The sequence below is a fragment of the Physella acuta genome, unplaced genomic scaffold, assembly GCF_028476545.2.
Source record: "Physella acuta isolate Inbredline_101_S28 unplaced genomic scaffold, ASM2847654v3 ptg000067l, whole genome shotgun sequence".
Classification (NCBI taxonomy): Eukaryota; Metazoa; Mollusca; class Gastropoda; family Physidae; genus Physella; species Physella acuta.
In genome coordinates, this window is record NW_026731587.1 from 50343 (window position 1) to 65871 (window position 15529).

At 38.3% G+C, this 15529-nt stretch overlaps 2 protein-coding genes across 2 annotated transcripts; one reads left to right on the top strand and one right to left on the bottom strand.

Annotated features, from left to right (window-relative positions):
• Positions 1 to 437: 437 nt before the first annotated feature.
• LOC131951943 (uncharacterized) lies at positions 438 to 6001 on the bottom strand. The gene is made up of 3 exons (XM_059314415.1): positions 5685 to 6001; positions 4603 to 4755; positions 438 to 1730 (listed from the first exon to the last, which is right to left on the bottom strand). Exons 1-3 carry the CDS (start codon positions 5932 to 5934, stop codon positions 1522 to 1524), a joined length of 612 nt encoding a protein of 203 aa, XP_059170398.1. The 5' UTR covers positions 5935 to 6001; the 3' UTR covers positions 438 to 1521.
• Positions 6002 to 7197: 1196 nt separating this feature from the next.
• On the top strand, positions 7198 to 12464 carry LOC131951965 (uncharacterized). Its single transcript, XM_059314438.1, has 3 exons — positions 7198 to 7556; positions 8511 to 8663; positions 10134 to 12464. Exons 1-3 carry the CDS (start codon positions 7274 to 7276, stop codon positions 10370 to 10372), a joined length of 675 nt encoding a protein of 224 aa, XP_059170421.1. The 5' UTR covers positions 7198 to 7273; the 3' UTR covers positions 10373 to 12464.
• Positions 12465 to 15529: the final 3065 nt, after the last annotated feature.

Below are 15529 nucleotides of genomic sequence, written 5' to 3' on the forward strand. Positions count from 1 at the left end.
CAGATCAATGCAGTCTCTTTTTGCAAGCAATCTAAACCTTGAACTTGCAGTATAGGTTACTGCAGTTATTATAAATGGTTGCAGTATAGGTTACTGCAGTTATTATAAATGGTTACAGTAAAGGTTACTGCAGTTATTATAAAATGGTTGCAGTATAGGTTACTGCAGTTATAAAATGGTTGCAGTATAGGTTACTGCAGTTATTATAAAATGGTTGTCAGAAATTTGAGCTGTGGCACAGGCAAAGATCTTCACGGGGAAGTAACTCAGTTTATTCTTTCTGCAGCAGGCTACCTCCCCTGATTAATATTTTCATCACCGTTTGATGCTGAGACCAGCTATAAATAGATGTGTAACATAAACCACAGCACTAGACTTAAGTCAACTTTAGACTTAAGTCAACCCAAAACATTTACCCCAAGAAACAACAAAAAATTATGTTTACAAATCCAATAGAAATTTTATTATATCAATTATATACACCTGCAAGCAGTTTTTTCTATACAAAAACCTTCCAAAAATCTCAAGAGGCTGACCAGCGCTGACACAAGTTGACCTGCTTTACAAACTTTGACCGCTAGTCCTTAACATTTGAGTGAGTTAAAAGTGGGGCTAAATATAAAGTGTTAGGTCATACTTGACAGACAGTTGCATAACTGGAGCTATCCCTTGATTTAATGACTAACACTGGAACAATCCCTTGATCACTAACGACTGGAATAATTAAGTGACTCTCAATCACATCAGATTAATGCAAGCATCAATACAATGAATATTAGATGGATACATGAATGTCTGTGTGTTGTGTGAATGTGCTGGAATCACACAAAAATGGATGAATGTTCTCCCTTGAAACAAACACTGCAAATTCCAAAGATTATTTATAAAAATGTTCAGTTTCCTGATGAACAACATTGATGTAAGTGAAGATTAAAATGTTTGACAATAGATAAGCCCTAAAGATGTAAGAGATTCTGTGCTTATAGAACAGATAGAAAAACATACAAATACCATCAGCAGTTTTCAAGCATGGATCCCAAAACAGAACTAGTTACTTTTAGAGGAGAGGACACACTATGATGGGTCTAACATTAGGATAGAAGAAAATAATGTGAAGACGTACTGGGTTATTTGATAACTCATGGAGTGTTCAAGTTTATAAGTGTATTATGTCCCTTTATTTTTAAAAAACTAAGAAAAAAACATGTACAATTTGGTGACTGTCCACCATAAGTCTACATTTTTATTTACATTTGAGTTGACCATCAACTTTGATAAGTGGGTGGTCAGCAAGTCAGTGGTCAGATATTGACCAGACCTGGTAGGTGAGTGGTCAGATATTGACCAGACAGACTGGGCAGGAAAAGTTTACATTCACAACATTTTGTCATAAAACCTGAATCTCTAAGATTGTTTTTTTTAGTTAGCAAGAAGGAAATAAAAAACTATGTTCAGATATGAATGAATACAATATGAATTTTAAAAAATGTAACGAGAAAATTCTGTACAGCTGCATGTTATTTACATATAGTTGTTTGGTGCTGGGTACTTTTCATTCTTCTTGTCTTTGCCAGCTAAAAGTAAACAAACAGAGGCAAAAAGGCAGAACCATCCCGACATGCAGCACAGGCCGTAGGACCAGGACAGCAGGTTCATGTCAGGCCGGGGGATCCACAGTCTGTCCTCCTTGAACACGCCAAACACAATCAGTGCGATCAGGATCACAACCACTGAAACAAATATTTTATCACAACCACTGAAATATTTTATCACAACCACTGAAACAAATATTTTATCACAACCACTGAAACAAAATATTTTATCACAACCACTGAAACTAATATTTTATCACAACCACTGAAACAAATATTTTATCACAACCACTGAAACAAATATTTTATCACAACCACTGAAACAAATATTTTATCACAACCACTGAAAAATTTTATCACAACCACTGAAACAAATATTTTATCACAACCACTGAAACAAAATATTTTATCACAACCACTGAAATAATTTATCACAACCACTGAAACAAATATTTTATCACAACCACTGAAAAATTCAAATACACTGCTTTTAAAACAGATGTACACATAATTTCACCAGTTGTTATTTTCTCTCTTTGTGACATCTGCAAATTTCTTTAAGGGCATGGGCGGGTGTACTTTTCGTCATAAATCCACTAAATCATCGATTTCCAACTTTTACTTGATCTATACAGAATAACCATCGTTGAATCTAAAAATGACATTGTTATGACCCTAAAAACAGTATTTAATTATGAAAAACCGGGTTCAATGTAGTGTGTACATGGTCTTTTGTTTAATTTTTTGGTAAAAATAGCAATTTTTCGACCTAGAAAAGTACTATTAGGCTTCGCGGAAACCTAATGTGTTTCATATCAATGGAAAGGCCGTGACCTCCTTTCTTTATTTGTTCTAAAATTAAATGACCAATCAAAATACATATTTTAATGTGATTATTTTTCTACGTCATAAAGTTGTTTATTTTACTCAGTCGGGTTTTTCCGGTATGCAAATTTTTGACCTCAATTTTTTCATTGGCATACGACGGCGGTTAGCGATTGGTCGTTTCGCTTCGGGAGTAAACATTCCCTTAGTATCAGCGCGTTGCTAAGTTTGATCTAGTTTTGTTTCTCTAAGCTTCTGTAAAATACTTACATTATTTTAACATATAATTATTTCAATTAAATATACTATTAACAGTTTAGATTAGTTTGTGTGAATTATCATAAGCAGTGAGACGATTTAATTTGTTTCTCTTTCGATAATGCGTAGAACAAAATACTCGCTAAAAATAGATACACACATCTAACTAATTTACTAAAGCTAGGGCTCGTCCGAATGCAACTGATTGCAGCTACCTCTACTAAATCTAGCACTATTCAGACAAGCACTGGTGCAGATGTAATATGCACATTTACTAAGAAACTGCGGCAATGTAAGACACAGTTTTTACAGACAGAAGAAAGCACTGTTACATCTAGTACTAGTAGTACTAATTGTAAACCACAGCCATGCAGAATTATTGTCGACTGTGATTTGCTTCTTGATGTTATCAATACATTTCCTCGCACACTGTGATGTAGTGGCTACTATTGATGAAAACAGTGTAAAGGGTTTACTTCAAGCATGGTGTGGCAGTAATAAAAATGTTGTAAACCGTAAGTATACAACTGCAAAAGAATCCAGAACAAGGCCTTTCACAATAAACAAAGACGTCTTATCATAATTGGCTTTAGACATGAGACCATGCAAAATATACTGCTGTTTCTGTGATAGCATAATTCAATTTTGGGCCCAGGCATGCTATGGCATTGCTGTCAAAAGAAGGAAACCATAGTCGAGGACCCAGTGAAGACGCGAAAAAAGACGCCATGACAACAGCTTTACTACAACTCTAGGTAAAACAAACAGCGCCAGAAAAAAAGAAAACTAACAGCCGAACAAGCTCAGAAGGAATATATTCAGCAGCACCATACTTCAGGCTATAAATGTGGTCGATTTTAGTGACATACAGCGATAAATGTTCATTTTTTGCAACTTTTTGTTAGTTTTTTGCGTTTTTCTCAGTTTGATGTTTTTTTGTACAATTGTTGAAATAACTTTGTTAATAATTATCAGAACTGAACTAAATTTGCTCCAGTTACTCTTTATATATGTTCAAAGAAAACTGATAGAACACTTTTGGAATTTTTGTAAAAAAATAATTTTTGTTGTTGAAATAGTGAAAAAATTGGACGAAATAATGAAATTTTTACAGTAATGTTTTTAAAAAAAAAGTAAAAAAAAAACTATTTTCTTTTTTGAAAATGTAATCTATCAGAAGTCTTAAACACATGTGTCTGCAGACTATATTAAGTTTTCATGAAATTTGAACAAACCATTTTTGAGTTATTTCCATTTAAAAATCGTCAATAAAATCCAATATGGCCGCCGTCACCATGGCAACGGAAGATTTAAAAAATTAAAAAAAATATTTTTATGCTTAACTCTTTGAGTTATAACTATTAGCCAAGTATTACATCTTTAGACTCGGAAATAAGGAAGTTGGTACTCATCACCCGCCCATGCCCTTAATATAAAAAGCTGAATCTAGAGTGTGTAACTGATACTTATTATTTCCATTCCATATTTCTGTTTGTATGCAAGGGTTAAAATAACTAGACACCCACCCACAAAATCCCATTGATGTCTGATTGACAATATCTAACCTTTGAACTTACCACAAAATCATGTTGATGTCTGATTGACGACAGCTAACCTTTCAACTTACCACAAAATCCCATTGATGTCTGATTGACAACAGCTAACCTTTCAACTTACCACAAAATCCTGTTGATGTCTGATTGACAACAGCTAACCTTTCAACTTACCACAAAATCCTGTTGATGTCTGATTGACAACAGCTAACCTTTGAACTTACCACAAAATCATGTTGATGTCTGATTGACAACAGCTAACCTTTGAACTTACCACAAAATCATGTTGATGTCTGATTGACAACAGCTAACCTTTGAACTTACCACAAAATCCTGTTGATGTCTGATTGACAACAGCTAACCTTTGAACTTACCACAAAATCCCATCATAGCTCCTGTGCCCAACAGCACTGCAAACTCGATGTGCTTGGGGAAAAGCCTGAAACCATACAGGACTAAACACACAGACACCAAGAAAATGAAGAGCAGCGAGGCCGACACCATGACTTGAACCGATACAAACCAAGCTGAAATTTAAAAAAAAAAATTAATTATCCAAGAAAAAATGTAATTAAGGATTCTCTGCTACAAAAGTTCATACTTTGATTAATTCATTCATTGTAGATCTACACTAGTGAAGAATTTTAGCCAACTTTTGTTGTAATTTGAACTAGACTAGATGTTTATAACAAACAATAAACTAAGAATATTTTCTGGCCTGCTAGTTGGTGACCCTCCCCAATTACAAATAAAGCAATAGGCTTTTTTTTCTTAACAAACTCATGGTGAATTATAATATAATAATAATATCAGACCTACAGAACAGAATTATAATATTAAAGTAGGGCCTACAGAATCTGTGAGTAGAGTCAGAGACATCACCTAGATCTATCTAAAACTATAGGCCTAGGCTCTATAAAGAAATGAATTCAGAATTATAGATAGGCATAAAGATTGGAAGATTGATTGAAAATCAAGTTTTAAGTCGTAGATTAGATCTAGACTACTAGATCTACTAGTTTAGTAGTAGATCTAGACTACAGTAGTAGTAGTAGTACTAGTAGTAACATTTAATTTAGACTAGATCTAGACTCTAGTACCCAAAAACATAATTTACTTTTAAAAAATCTTGTAGGCTTTTGGAAAAAAGGTATCGATAAAATTAAGTTTTACCTCTCCAAATATCCCTTGTTTATCATAAGGCTTAGGCCTACAGAGCTAGATCTATATTTATGATATTATTATTATGAAGACACCAAGGTTTTAGTCCAAGACTTATTTCCGGTTTACATGCCTGACATGAAGAAACATTTCCGCGTTGTGAGAAAACCTACCTGAGTTTCATTAGCTGTTACTTCTACAATTTTACCCCACTATATTTTAATGGCCAGACCACGAAGTGTCATCATTTTATTAGCCAAAACTGTAACAGGTGCAACATAAAGCCAAGACTTACGTGGTGATACCCACTCCCATATAGGTCGAATCTCGGGAGAAAACACATAGAAACAGCCGAGGTAACGCTTGCCATTGTAGTCCTTATAGAAAGTGTAGTCGTTAAAACAAAACTCCCACAAGCCCAGCTTGACGAAGGTTCCTTTAAACTCTTCAAAAGATTCCACCCAATATGGACTGGCGAAGGCAACAATCATGAAGAGAAGGGCCGCGGCCGTGAAAACACAGCCCACGATCGTTAACATCCCCATTTTGAAAACTTATGTCGCCTGCTTCCTCATTGGCAAATGTAGGTCATTTACCTGTGTTAGGTTTCGCGACATTGGACGAGTCTAAAAAGTTGTCGCAAAATGGGGGTGTCGAGTTTTTCCCCAAAAACTTGACATAAAACAAAAGACAAAAATTAACTAAAAAGTGAAGTTAAGCATCGATCTATTTGGAAATATAATAATTAAATCATCTGAACTGTAGTCCAGACTTTTTTTTAAAACAATCCTAATCCCACATGCTACTAATAACCAAACAATTAAATGTGTAGCCAAGATTATAATTCTAATGAAGAATAATTTCATGAATAACATTACATGTTAACCACTAGAAATGTTGACTCAGACAAGATTGGAAAAATATCAATGTTTTAAAAAAAATTCAACTGCACTTTTGAGGGGTGTTGTAGGCTGAGGCGTGACGGATCATTTTAATGGGGGTGGGGGGGGGGGGGTGGGGGGGTCTGGCTTTTTGTAACGACGTGTGACGGAGAGGAGGGGGGAGGTAAAAATCGTCCTAAAAAGCGTGACGTCATCATGAGACCTGTCACAATATGCTGGGGTATGTTGACACTGTGCCTGCACCTTGGTATCTGTCACAATGTGACTTTTGTCCACTTGGCCCCAAGTTGTACTAAGTTTTAGTGTTGCTCCAGCTCTTGAAAGGTATTAATTTATAAACAAGTAATCAGTCTGTTCACTGATCCAAATATCACGAATTATTGATTGATTTTATCTACACCCATTGGCCTCACAAGCCCGGAAATAATCCGGTGTGCCGTAAATTGTGGCTCGGAACTTCAAAATGGAAATATAGAATGATTAACTATAATCCAAATGCGCGCATTCTTATTTTGTTAGCAATAACATTTGATGTTTTTTTCAGCTCGGAGTAGTCCACAAGCCCCCCCCCCCCCCCATGACATTACTGTTCATACTCCAGGTAATTTAGCACGGAAAATAATTTGTAATTCTATAAGTCATAGCGTTACTTTTAAATGTGGTTTCTCGGTTGAGTTATGGTCACTAATTCATGACTCTTTGCCCCATGAATTGTGCCAACCTGCCCGGGGTAAAACGCCACAAGTTAACCTGACCACTTGCTTAATGTGTTGTTTATGTGACGCATCTTGTTAAGTCTCATGCATATTGATGCACTATAAACATAATGTGTGACTTTTATACCCACTTTTCCCCATTTAGATCTACTGCTAACCCGGTCTCCCTCACGTAATGGACTCTTCCATCCTATAGCCGTTGTAGCCGAAAATAGATATCGTATGTTGACAACTTGACTAGTAGGTGACTAAAGGTAAATAGTAAAATGGCAGGGTCGGCCCGAATATCAGGCTGGACCATTGCTGGAACTATCATGATAGCACTGACCATCGTCGCTCTGCTCTTCGCCAGCGCCTATCCCTACTGGCAACAGTCTGAGAAATCCAGAGACACAGGAATCCCTAGCATCGGGCTCTGGGCTGTGTGTTTCCGCGATGATGGCTACCCAGCACCCGCCTGGGCGGAAGACACGCTAGGAAATCGCTACTATGGCTGCAACTATGTTTTTGATCGGGATTTGAGGAAGATTGTCCACTGGATATATCCTGGTACGCTAGTTAAATTAGTCTAGGTCTAGTAATAATGCAATTTATACAATATTATATTTACTTAGTACTTAGGCCAATATAATACATTATTTAATTATAGTAACGGACTATCTATAACAATAACACAGTTAACACTGCAGTAGTAGATCTAGATCTAGATCTTTTATTACTTTTAGGCCTAACGAATGTTTTTAGATAGTGATGACTGATGTCTGATAATAGACTCTCCCAAAAAATAGGTGTGTTGGGTTGTTAGTAGTATTGTTATCTCAACTAATTTTATGGTTAGAAATTAGGGTTATTTTCATTTGCACGCCCCCCCCCCCCCCTCAAACTTTCAATATGGCGCCCCCCCCTAAGGTTGGCGCCCGGGGACATATGTCCCCCCCCTCCCCCCCCTCGCTACATCCCCTCTGGGGTTAGGTGTATGGTAGGACCAGGGTTAGGGTTAGCATTGACATTAACAAGCCATGTGAGTATTTTAGTTAACTCCTAGAATCTAGGTGTCAATCTATATATATATATTTAATTCTCTTCATGGAGACCATAGAAAACACCACACAGCTTAGCCACCACCCTCATCCCCTGTCAGGTGAGCTGTGGTTCACCCCGAATGTTTACAATCATACGGCTAGGCCCTATTAGGGGCAGATAATTTAGTTTTTAAATGATTTGAAATTCACAAATTATGAATTGTTAATAAGTAGAAAATAAAACAACCAGATAGCGGTGTATGCTACGTCGCATGTCAGCTCGTTAAAAAAATTATACTAACCCTCAAGCATAATTATTGGTATCAGTAGCCTATAAGCCGAATGTATCATCATAATCAGCCACACCTTTGAGCATTTGATGATGATGGACTACTTGCTTGGTCTATTATTTTCTTACCTGTACCAAGATTATTGGTGATAACATTTTAAAAATGTCTGTTTCTAACCTAACCTTGTACAGGATGGTTCATGACAGTTGTGATCTTTGTGACCTTTGGACTGATCACCCAGCCCGTGGGGATCATCCTAAACATTCTGTACTACCTGCGTGTCTGTAGCCCACACAAGGAACACATTCTCATCCTGGTCTCTGTCATTCTCAACACCACAGAAGGTAAGCTCAGACAATTGACCCAGACAGTTGACCCAGACAGTAAGCTCAGACTGTTGACCCAGACAGTAAGCTCAGACTGTTGACCCAGACAGTAAGCTCAGACAGTTGAACCAGACAGTAAGCTCAGACAGTTGACCCAGACAGTAAGCTCAGACTGTTGACCCAGACAGTAAGCTCAGAGACAGTAAGCTCAGACAGTTGACCCAGACAGTTGACCCAGACAGTAAGCTCAGACAGTTGACCCAGACAGTAAGCTCAGACAGTTGACCCAGACAGTAAGCTCAGACAATTGACCCAGACAGTAAGCTCAGACAGTTGACCCAGACAGTAAGCTCAGACAATTGACCCAGACAGTAAGCTCAGACAGTTGACCCAGACAGTTAGCTCAGACAATTGACCCAGACAGTAAGCTCAGACAGTTGACCCAGACAGTTAGCTCAGACAGTTGACCCAGACAGTTAGCTCAGACAGTTGACCCAGACAGTTAGCTCAGACAGTTGACCCAGACAGTAAGCTCAGACAGTTGACCCAGACAGTAAGCTCAGACTGTTGACCCAGACAGTAAGCTCAGACTGTTGACCCAGACAGTAAGCTCAGACAATTGACCCAGACAGTTAGCTCAGACTGTTGACCCAGACAGTAAGCTCAGACTGTTGACCCAGACAGTTAGCTCAGACTGTTGACCCAGACAGTAAGCTCAGACAATTGACCCAGACAGTTAGCTCAGACTGTTGACCCAGACAGTAAGCTCAGACTGTTGACCCAGACAGTTAGCTCAGACTGTTGACCCAGACAGTAAGCTCAGACAGTTGACCTGGACAGTAAGCTCAGACAGTAAGCTCAGACAGTAAGCTTAGACAGTTGACCCAGACAGTAAGCTCAGACTGTTGACCCAGACAGTAAGCTCAGACAGTTGACCCAGACAGTAAGCTCAGACTGTTGACCCAGACAATTGACCCAGACAGTAAGCTCAGACAATTGACTCAGACATCAAATAGTGGCTTGTGATGGTGAAGGAATGGGTGACCATAAAAATGCACAACCAAAAAATGTTCAAAAAAAAAAAAACAACTGGTCATATGAATAGTGCACAAGAAAATATTAAAATGAATGTTTATTAATATGATGAGTTTGTAATTGCACAGTTTACTGTTTGCACATTTCTCTGACTGTTGAATACGTAGCCTATTGTGAAAATTGTATGGCGGTTTTATGAACATATTTTAAATGTTCCATGGACGGTGAATAACGTATTGATCCTGAGTGACTGTACTATAAATGTTGTGTGACTGTTCTATAAATGTTGTGTGACTGTTCTATAAATGTTGTGTGACTAAAAAAAATAGATAACTCCTTAATACACATAAGTTAGATCTCAAAAAATTGTACTAACATTTGTTGCATGTTACAGTTTTTCCTTTATGTTGAATGTTTTTCTTTTTCAACCAAAACTTCCCAATCAAATTTCAGGTCTGCTGGTGGCCATGGCCATAATAATATTTGGCCTAAAGGCGGCCACAGACCAGTATTGGATGCCCCAGCCAGAATCTAATCACCTGTCCTACTCATACGGGGTGTGTGCCCTGGTCCCTGTCTTGTGTTTTCTTGCTGGCATGTGCCACTTTGTTGACTTCCTGCGCCTCAAGTCGTACAAGGACAGAGACGCCAGGGCCAAGATCTATGCTAGAGGGGAGTTTGCCAGATACTGAACTGTGACTCTAAAAATAAAAAATAAAAATAAAATCCAAGAATAGCAGTAAATTGTAAATAAATTTGTCACAAGTTGGAAAAATAAGTTGTTTGAATTGAATTTGCTATATAATGTGTACTTTTCTTTTTTTTGCTTATCATAAAATTGTATTTAAATGATTTCTGGCTTTTTAATTTGAATGTTTTTATGATTTTATCATCTACTAAATAATTTAAAACTTCTTAAAATTAAGTTAAGGATTTTTTATTCTGGTGTGAATGTCAAAGTTCTACAGAAATGTCTATAAATTAAATTTTAAAAATGTGTACATAATAGAACTTTGAATTCTTAATTCATTTTGAAAATTGAAATAAATATGTTGTAATTTTTTATGATTGGCTGGCTCGTGCATATTCTTGTTCCAGCACGTCAGTGTACATAACTCTTTTAGAGACCAGATGGCAGCTTTTATTTATTGAGTTACCTACCTTTAATCTTGTCGTTTTTTTTTATTTCTCTGGAGGGGGGGGGGGGGGTTACTGAGTGCAAAGTCTTAGAATAGTAAATAAAAGCAATCCCTTCCACTGATGAATAATTAATGATTACAGAAGTTAAAACATTTGATGTAATTTGTAGGAATATTTGTAGGAACATAATTTGAGTTAAATGTTTTTCTGGTTTCAGTGGCAGGACGGTCATCTCACTGTCATTTAGTCTGTGTTGACATGTGTCATCTCACTGTCATTTAGTCTGTGTTGACATGTGTCATCTCACTGTCATTTAGTCTGTGTTGACATGTGTCATCTCACTGTCATTTAGTCTGTGTTGACATGTGTCATCTCACTGTCATTTAGTCTGTGTTGACATGTGTCATCTCACTGTCATTTAGTCTGTGTTGACATGTGTCATCTCACTGTCATTTAGTCTGTGTTGACATGTGTCATCTCACTGTCATTTAGTCTGTGTTGACATGTGTCATCTCACTGTCATTTAGTCTGTGTTGACATGTGTCATCTCACTGTCATTTAGTCCATGTTGACATGTCATCTCACTGTCATTTGGTCTGTGTTGACATGTGTCATTTCACTGTCATTTAGTCCGTGTTGACATGTGTCATCTCACTGTCATTTAGTCCATGTTGACATGTCATCTCACTGTCATTTGGTCCGTGTTGACATGTGTCATTTCACTGTCATTTAGTCTGTGTTGACATGTGTCATTTCACTGTCATTTAGTCTGTGTTGACATGTGTCATCTCACTGTCATTTAGTCTGTGTTGACATGTGTCATCTCACTGTCATTTAGTCTGTGTTGACATGTGTCATCTCACTGTCATTTAGTCCATGTTGACATGTCATCTCACTGTCATTTGGTCTGTGTTGACATGTGTCATTTCACTGTCATTTAGTCCGTGTTGACATGTGTCATCTCACTGTCATTTAGTCCATGTTGACATGTCATCCCACTGTCATTTGGTCCGTGTTGACATGTGTCATTTCACTGTCATTTAGTCTGTGTTGACATGTGTCATTTCACTGTCATTTAGTCTGTGTTGACATGTGTCATCTCACTGTCATTTAGTCTGTGTTGACATGTCATCTCACTGTCATTTAGTCTGTGTTGACATGTGTCATTTCACTGTCATTTAGTCCGTGTTGACATGTGTCATCTCACTGTCATTTAGTCCATGTTGACATGTCATCTCACTGTCATTTGGTCCGTGTTGACATGTGTCATTTCACTGTCATTTAGTCTGTGTTGACATGTGTCATTTCACTGTCATTTAGTCTGTGTTGACATGTGTCATCTCACTGTCATTTAGTCTGTGTTGACATGTCATCTCACTGTCATTTAGTCCATGTTGACATGTCATCTCACTGTCATTTAGTCCGTGTTGACATGTCATCTCACTGTCATTTAGTCCCTGTTGACATGTAGAGGCAGTGATACATGATAGCATCACTTGAAGTTTTATTTTGTAACTGTAAAAAATATTTTTATAAAATTATCAGCTGTTTATATGAATTTATATCTGTGTGTATGTTTGTAGCAATGTATATAATATGATTCAATTTATACATATTAAATAAACAGCTGGTTCATTAAGCTTCCCATATTTTTTACTTGGACTTTTTGTCAGTTAAAGGACTTTATAACACCTGGCTATAACACATCACACCTGGCTATATCACATCACACCTGGCTATAACACATCACACCTGGCTATAACACACCACACCTGGTTATAACACATCACACCTGGCTATATCACATCACACCTGACTATAACACATCACATCACACCTGGCTATAACACACCACACCTGGTTATAACACATCACACCTGGCTATAACACATCACACCTGGCTATAACACACCACACCTGGCTATAACACACCACATCACACCTGGCTATAACACACCACACCTGGTTATAACACATCACACCTGGCTATATCACATCACACCTGGCTATAACACATCACACCTGACTATAACACATCACACCTGACTATAACACATCACACCTGGCTATATCACATCACACCTGGCTATAACACACCACACCTGGCTATAACACATCACACCTGACTATAACACATCACACCTGGTTATAACACATCACACCTGGCTATAACACATCACACCTGGCTATAACACACCACACCTGACTATAACACATCACACCTGGCTATATCACATCACACCTGGCTATAACACACCACACCTGGCTATAACACATCACACCTGACTATAACACATCACACCTGGTTATAACACATCACACCTGGCTATAACACATCACACCTGGCTATAACACACCACACCTGACTATAACACATCACACCTGGCTATATCACATCACACCTGGCTATAAGACCACACCTGGCTATAACACATCACACCTGACTATAACACATCACACCTGTCTATAACACATCACACCTGGCTATAACACATCACACCTGGCTATATCACATCACACCTGGCTATAACACACCACACCTGACTATAACACATCACACCTGGCTATATCACATCACACCTGGCTATAACACACCACACCTGGCTATAACACATCACACCTGACTATAACACATCACATCACACCTGGCTATAACACATCACACCTGACTATAACACATCACATCACACCTGGCTATAACACATCACACCTGGCTATAACACATCACACCTGGCTATAACACATCACATCACACCTGTCTATAACACATCAGACCTGACTATAACACACCACATCACACCTGACTATAACACATCACACCTGGCTATAACACATCACACCTGGCTATAACACATCACACCTGGCTATAACACATCACACCTGACTATAACACATAACACCTGGCTATAACACATCACACCTGACTATAACACATCACACCTGGCTATAACACACCACATCACACCTGGCTATAACACATCACACCTGGCTATAACACGTCACACCTGGCTATAACACATCACACCTGACTATAACACACCACATCACACCTGACTATAACACATCACACCTGGCTATAACACACCACACCTGGCTATAACACATCACACCTGGCTATAACACATCACACCTGGCTATAACACATCACACCTGGCTATAACACATCACACCTGGCTATAACACATCACATCTGACTATAACACACCACATTACACCTGGCTATAACACATCTCACCTGACTATATCACATCACACCTGGCTATAACACATCACACCTGGCTATAACACATCACACCTGGCTATAACACATCACACCTGGCTATAACACATCACACCTGGCTATAACACACCACATCACACCTGGCTATAACACATCACACCTGGCTATAACACATCACACCTGGCTATAACACATCACACCTGGCTATAACACATCACACCTGGCTATAACACATCACACCTGGCTATAACACATCACACCTGGCTATAACACATCACACCTGGTTATAACACATCACACCTGGCTATAACACATCACACCTGGCTATAACACATCACACCTGGCTATATCATATCACACCTGTCTATAACACATTACACCTGGCTATATCACATCACACCTGGCTATAACACACCACACCTGGCTATAACACATCACACCTGACTATAACACATCACACCTGGCTATAACACATCACACCTGGCTATAACACATCACACCTGGCTATATCATATCACACCTGGCTATAACACATCACACCTGACTATATCACATCACACCTGTCTATAACACATCACACCTGACTATAACACATCACACCTGGCTATATCATATCACACCTGGCTATAACACATCACACCTGACTATAACACACCACATCACACCTGGCTATACACATCACACCTGGCTATAACACATCACACCTGGCTATATCATATCACACCTGGCTATAACACATCACACCTGACTATATCACATCACACCTGTCTATAACACATCACACCTGACTATAACACATCACATCACACCTGGCTATAACACATCACACCTGGCTATAACACATCACACCTGGCTATATCATATCACACCTGTCTATAACACATCACACCTGACTATATCACATCACACCTGTCTATAACACATCACACCTGACTATAACACATCACACCTGGCTATAACACATCACACCTGGCTATATCATATCACACCTGTCTATAACACATTACACCTGGCTATATCACATCACACCTGGCTATAACACGGGTCAGTGTGAACGTCCAAATGTTGAATCTAACATCAAATACTTTCAAAATTTTAAAGATAAAAAACAGCATATTAAATTATAAAATTTCACGAGTTCCTCCATTTAAAACAACACCAGATGAAGGGGTGAATAAATGGATCCGATGTAACTATACCGACTATTACCCGATGTAACTGTATACTGACTATTACCGACTGACTAAGACAAAAAAAAAATGCAATTTTTTAAACGCAGGAGGGTAGGGGGCATTGACCGCGACAATTTTCTAAAGTAAAGTTCACGGTGTTTCCTGAGGAGGCTACTACTTACAAATGTTATCATCTATCTTCTATATATATAATTCTCTTCTGGGAGACTTTAGAAAACAAGCTGCAAGCGCGCCTTACAGTCCCCTTTCTTTCTCTCTGTCGCTACCACCCCCCACCCCCTCACATGGTCTGGTGA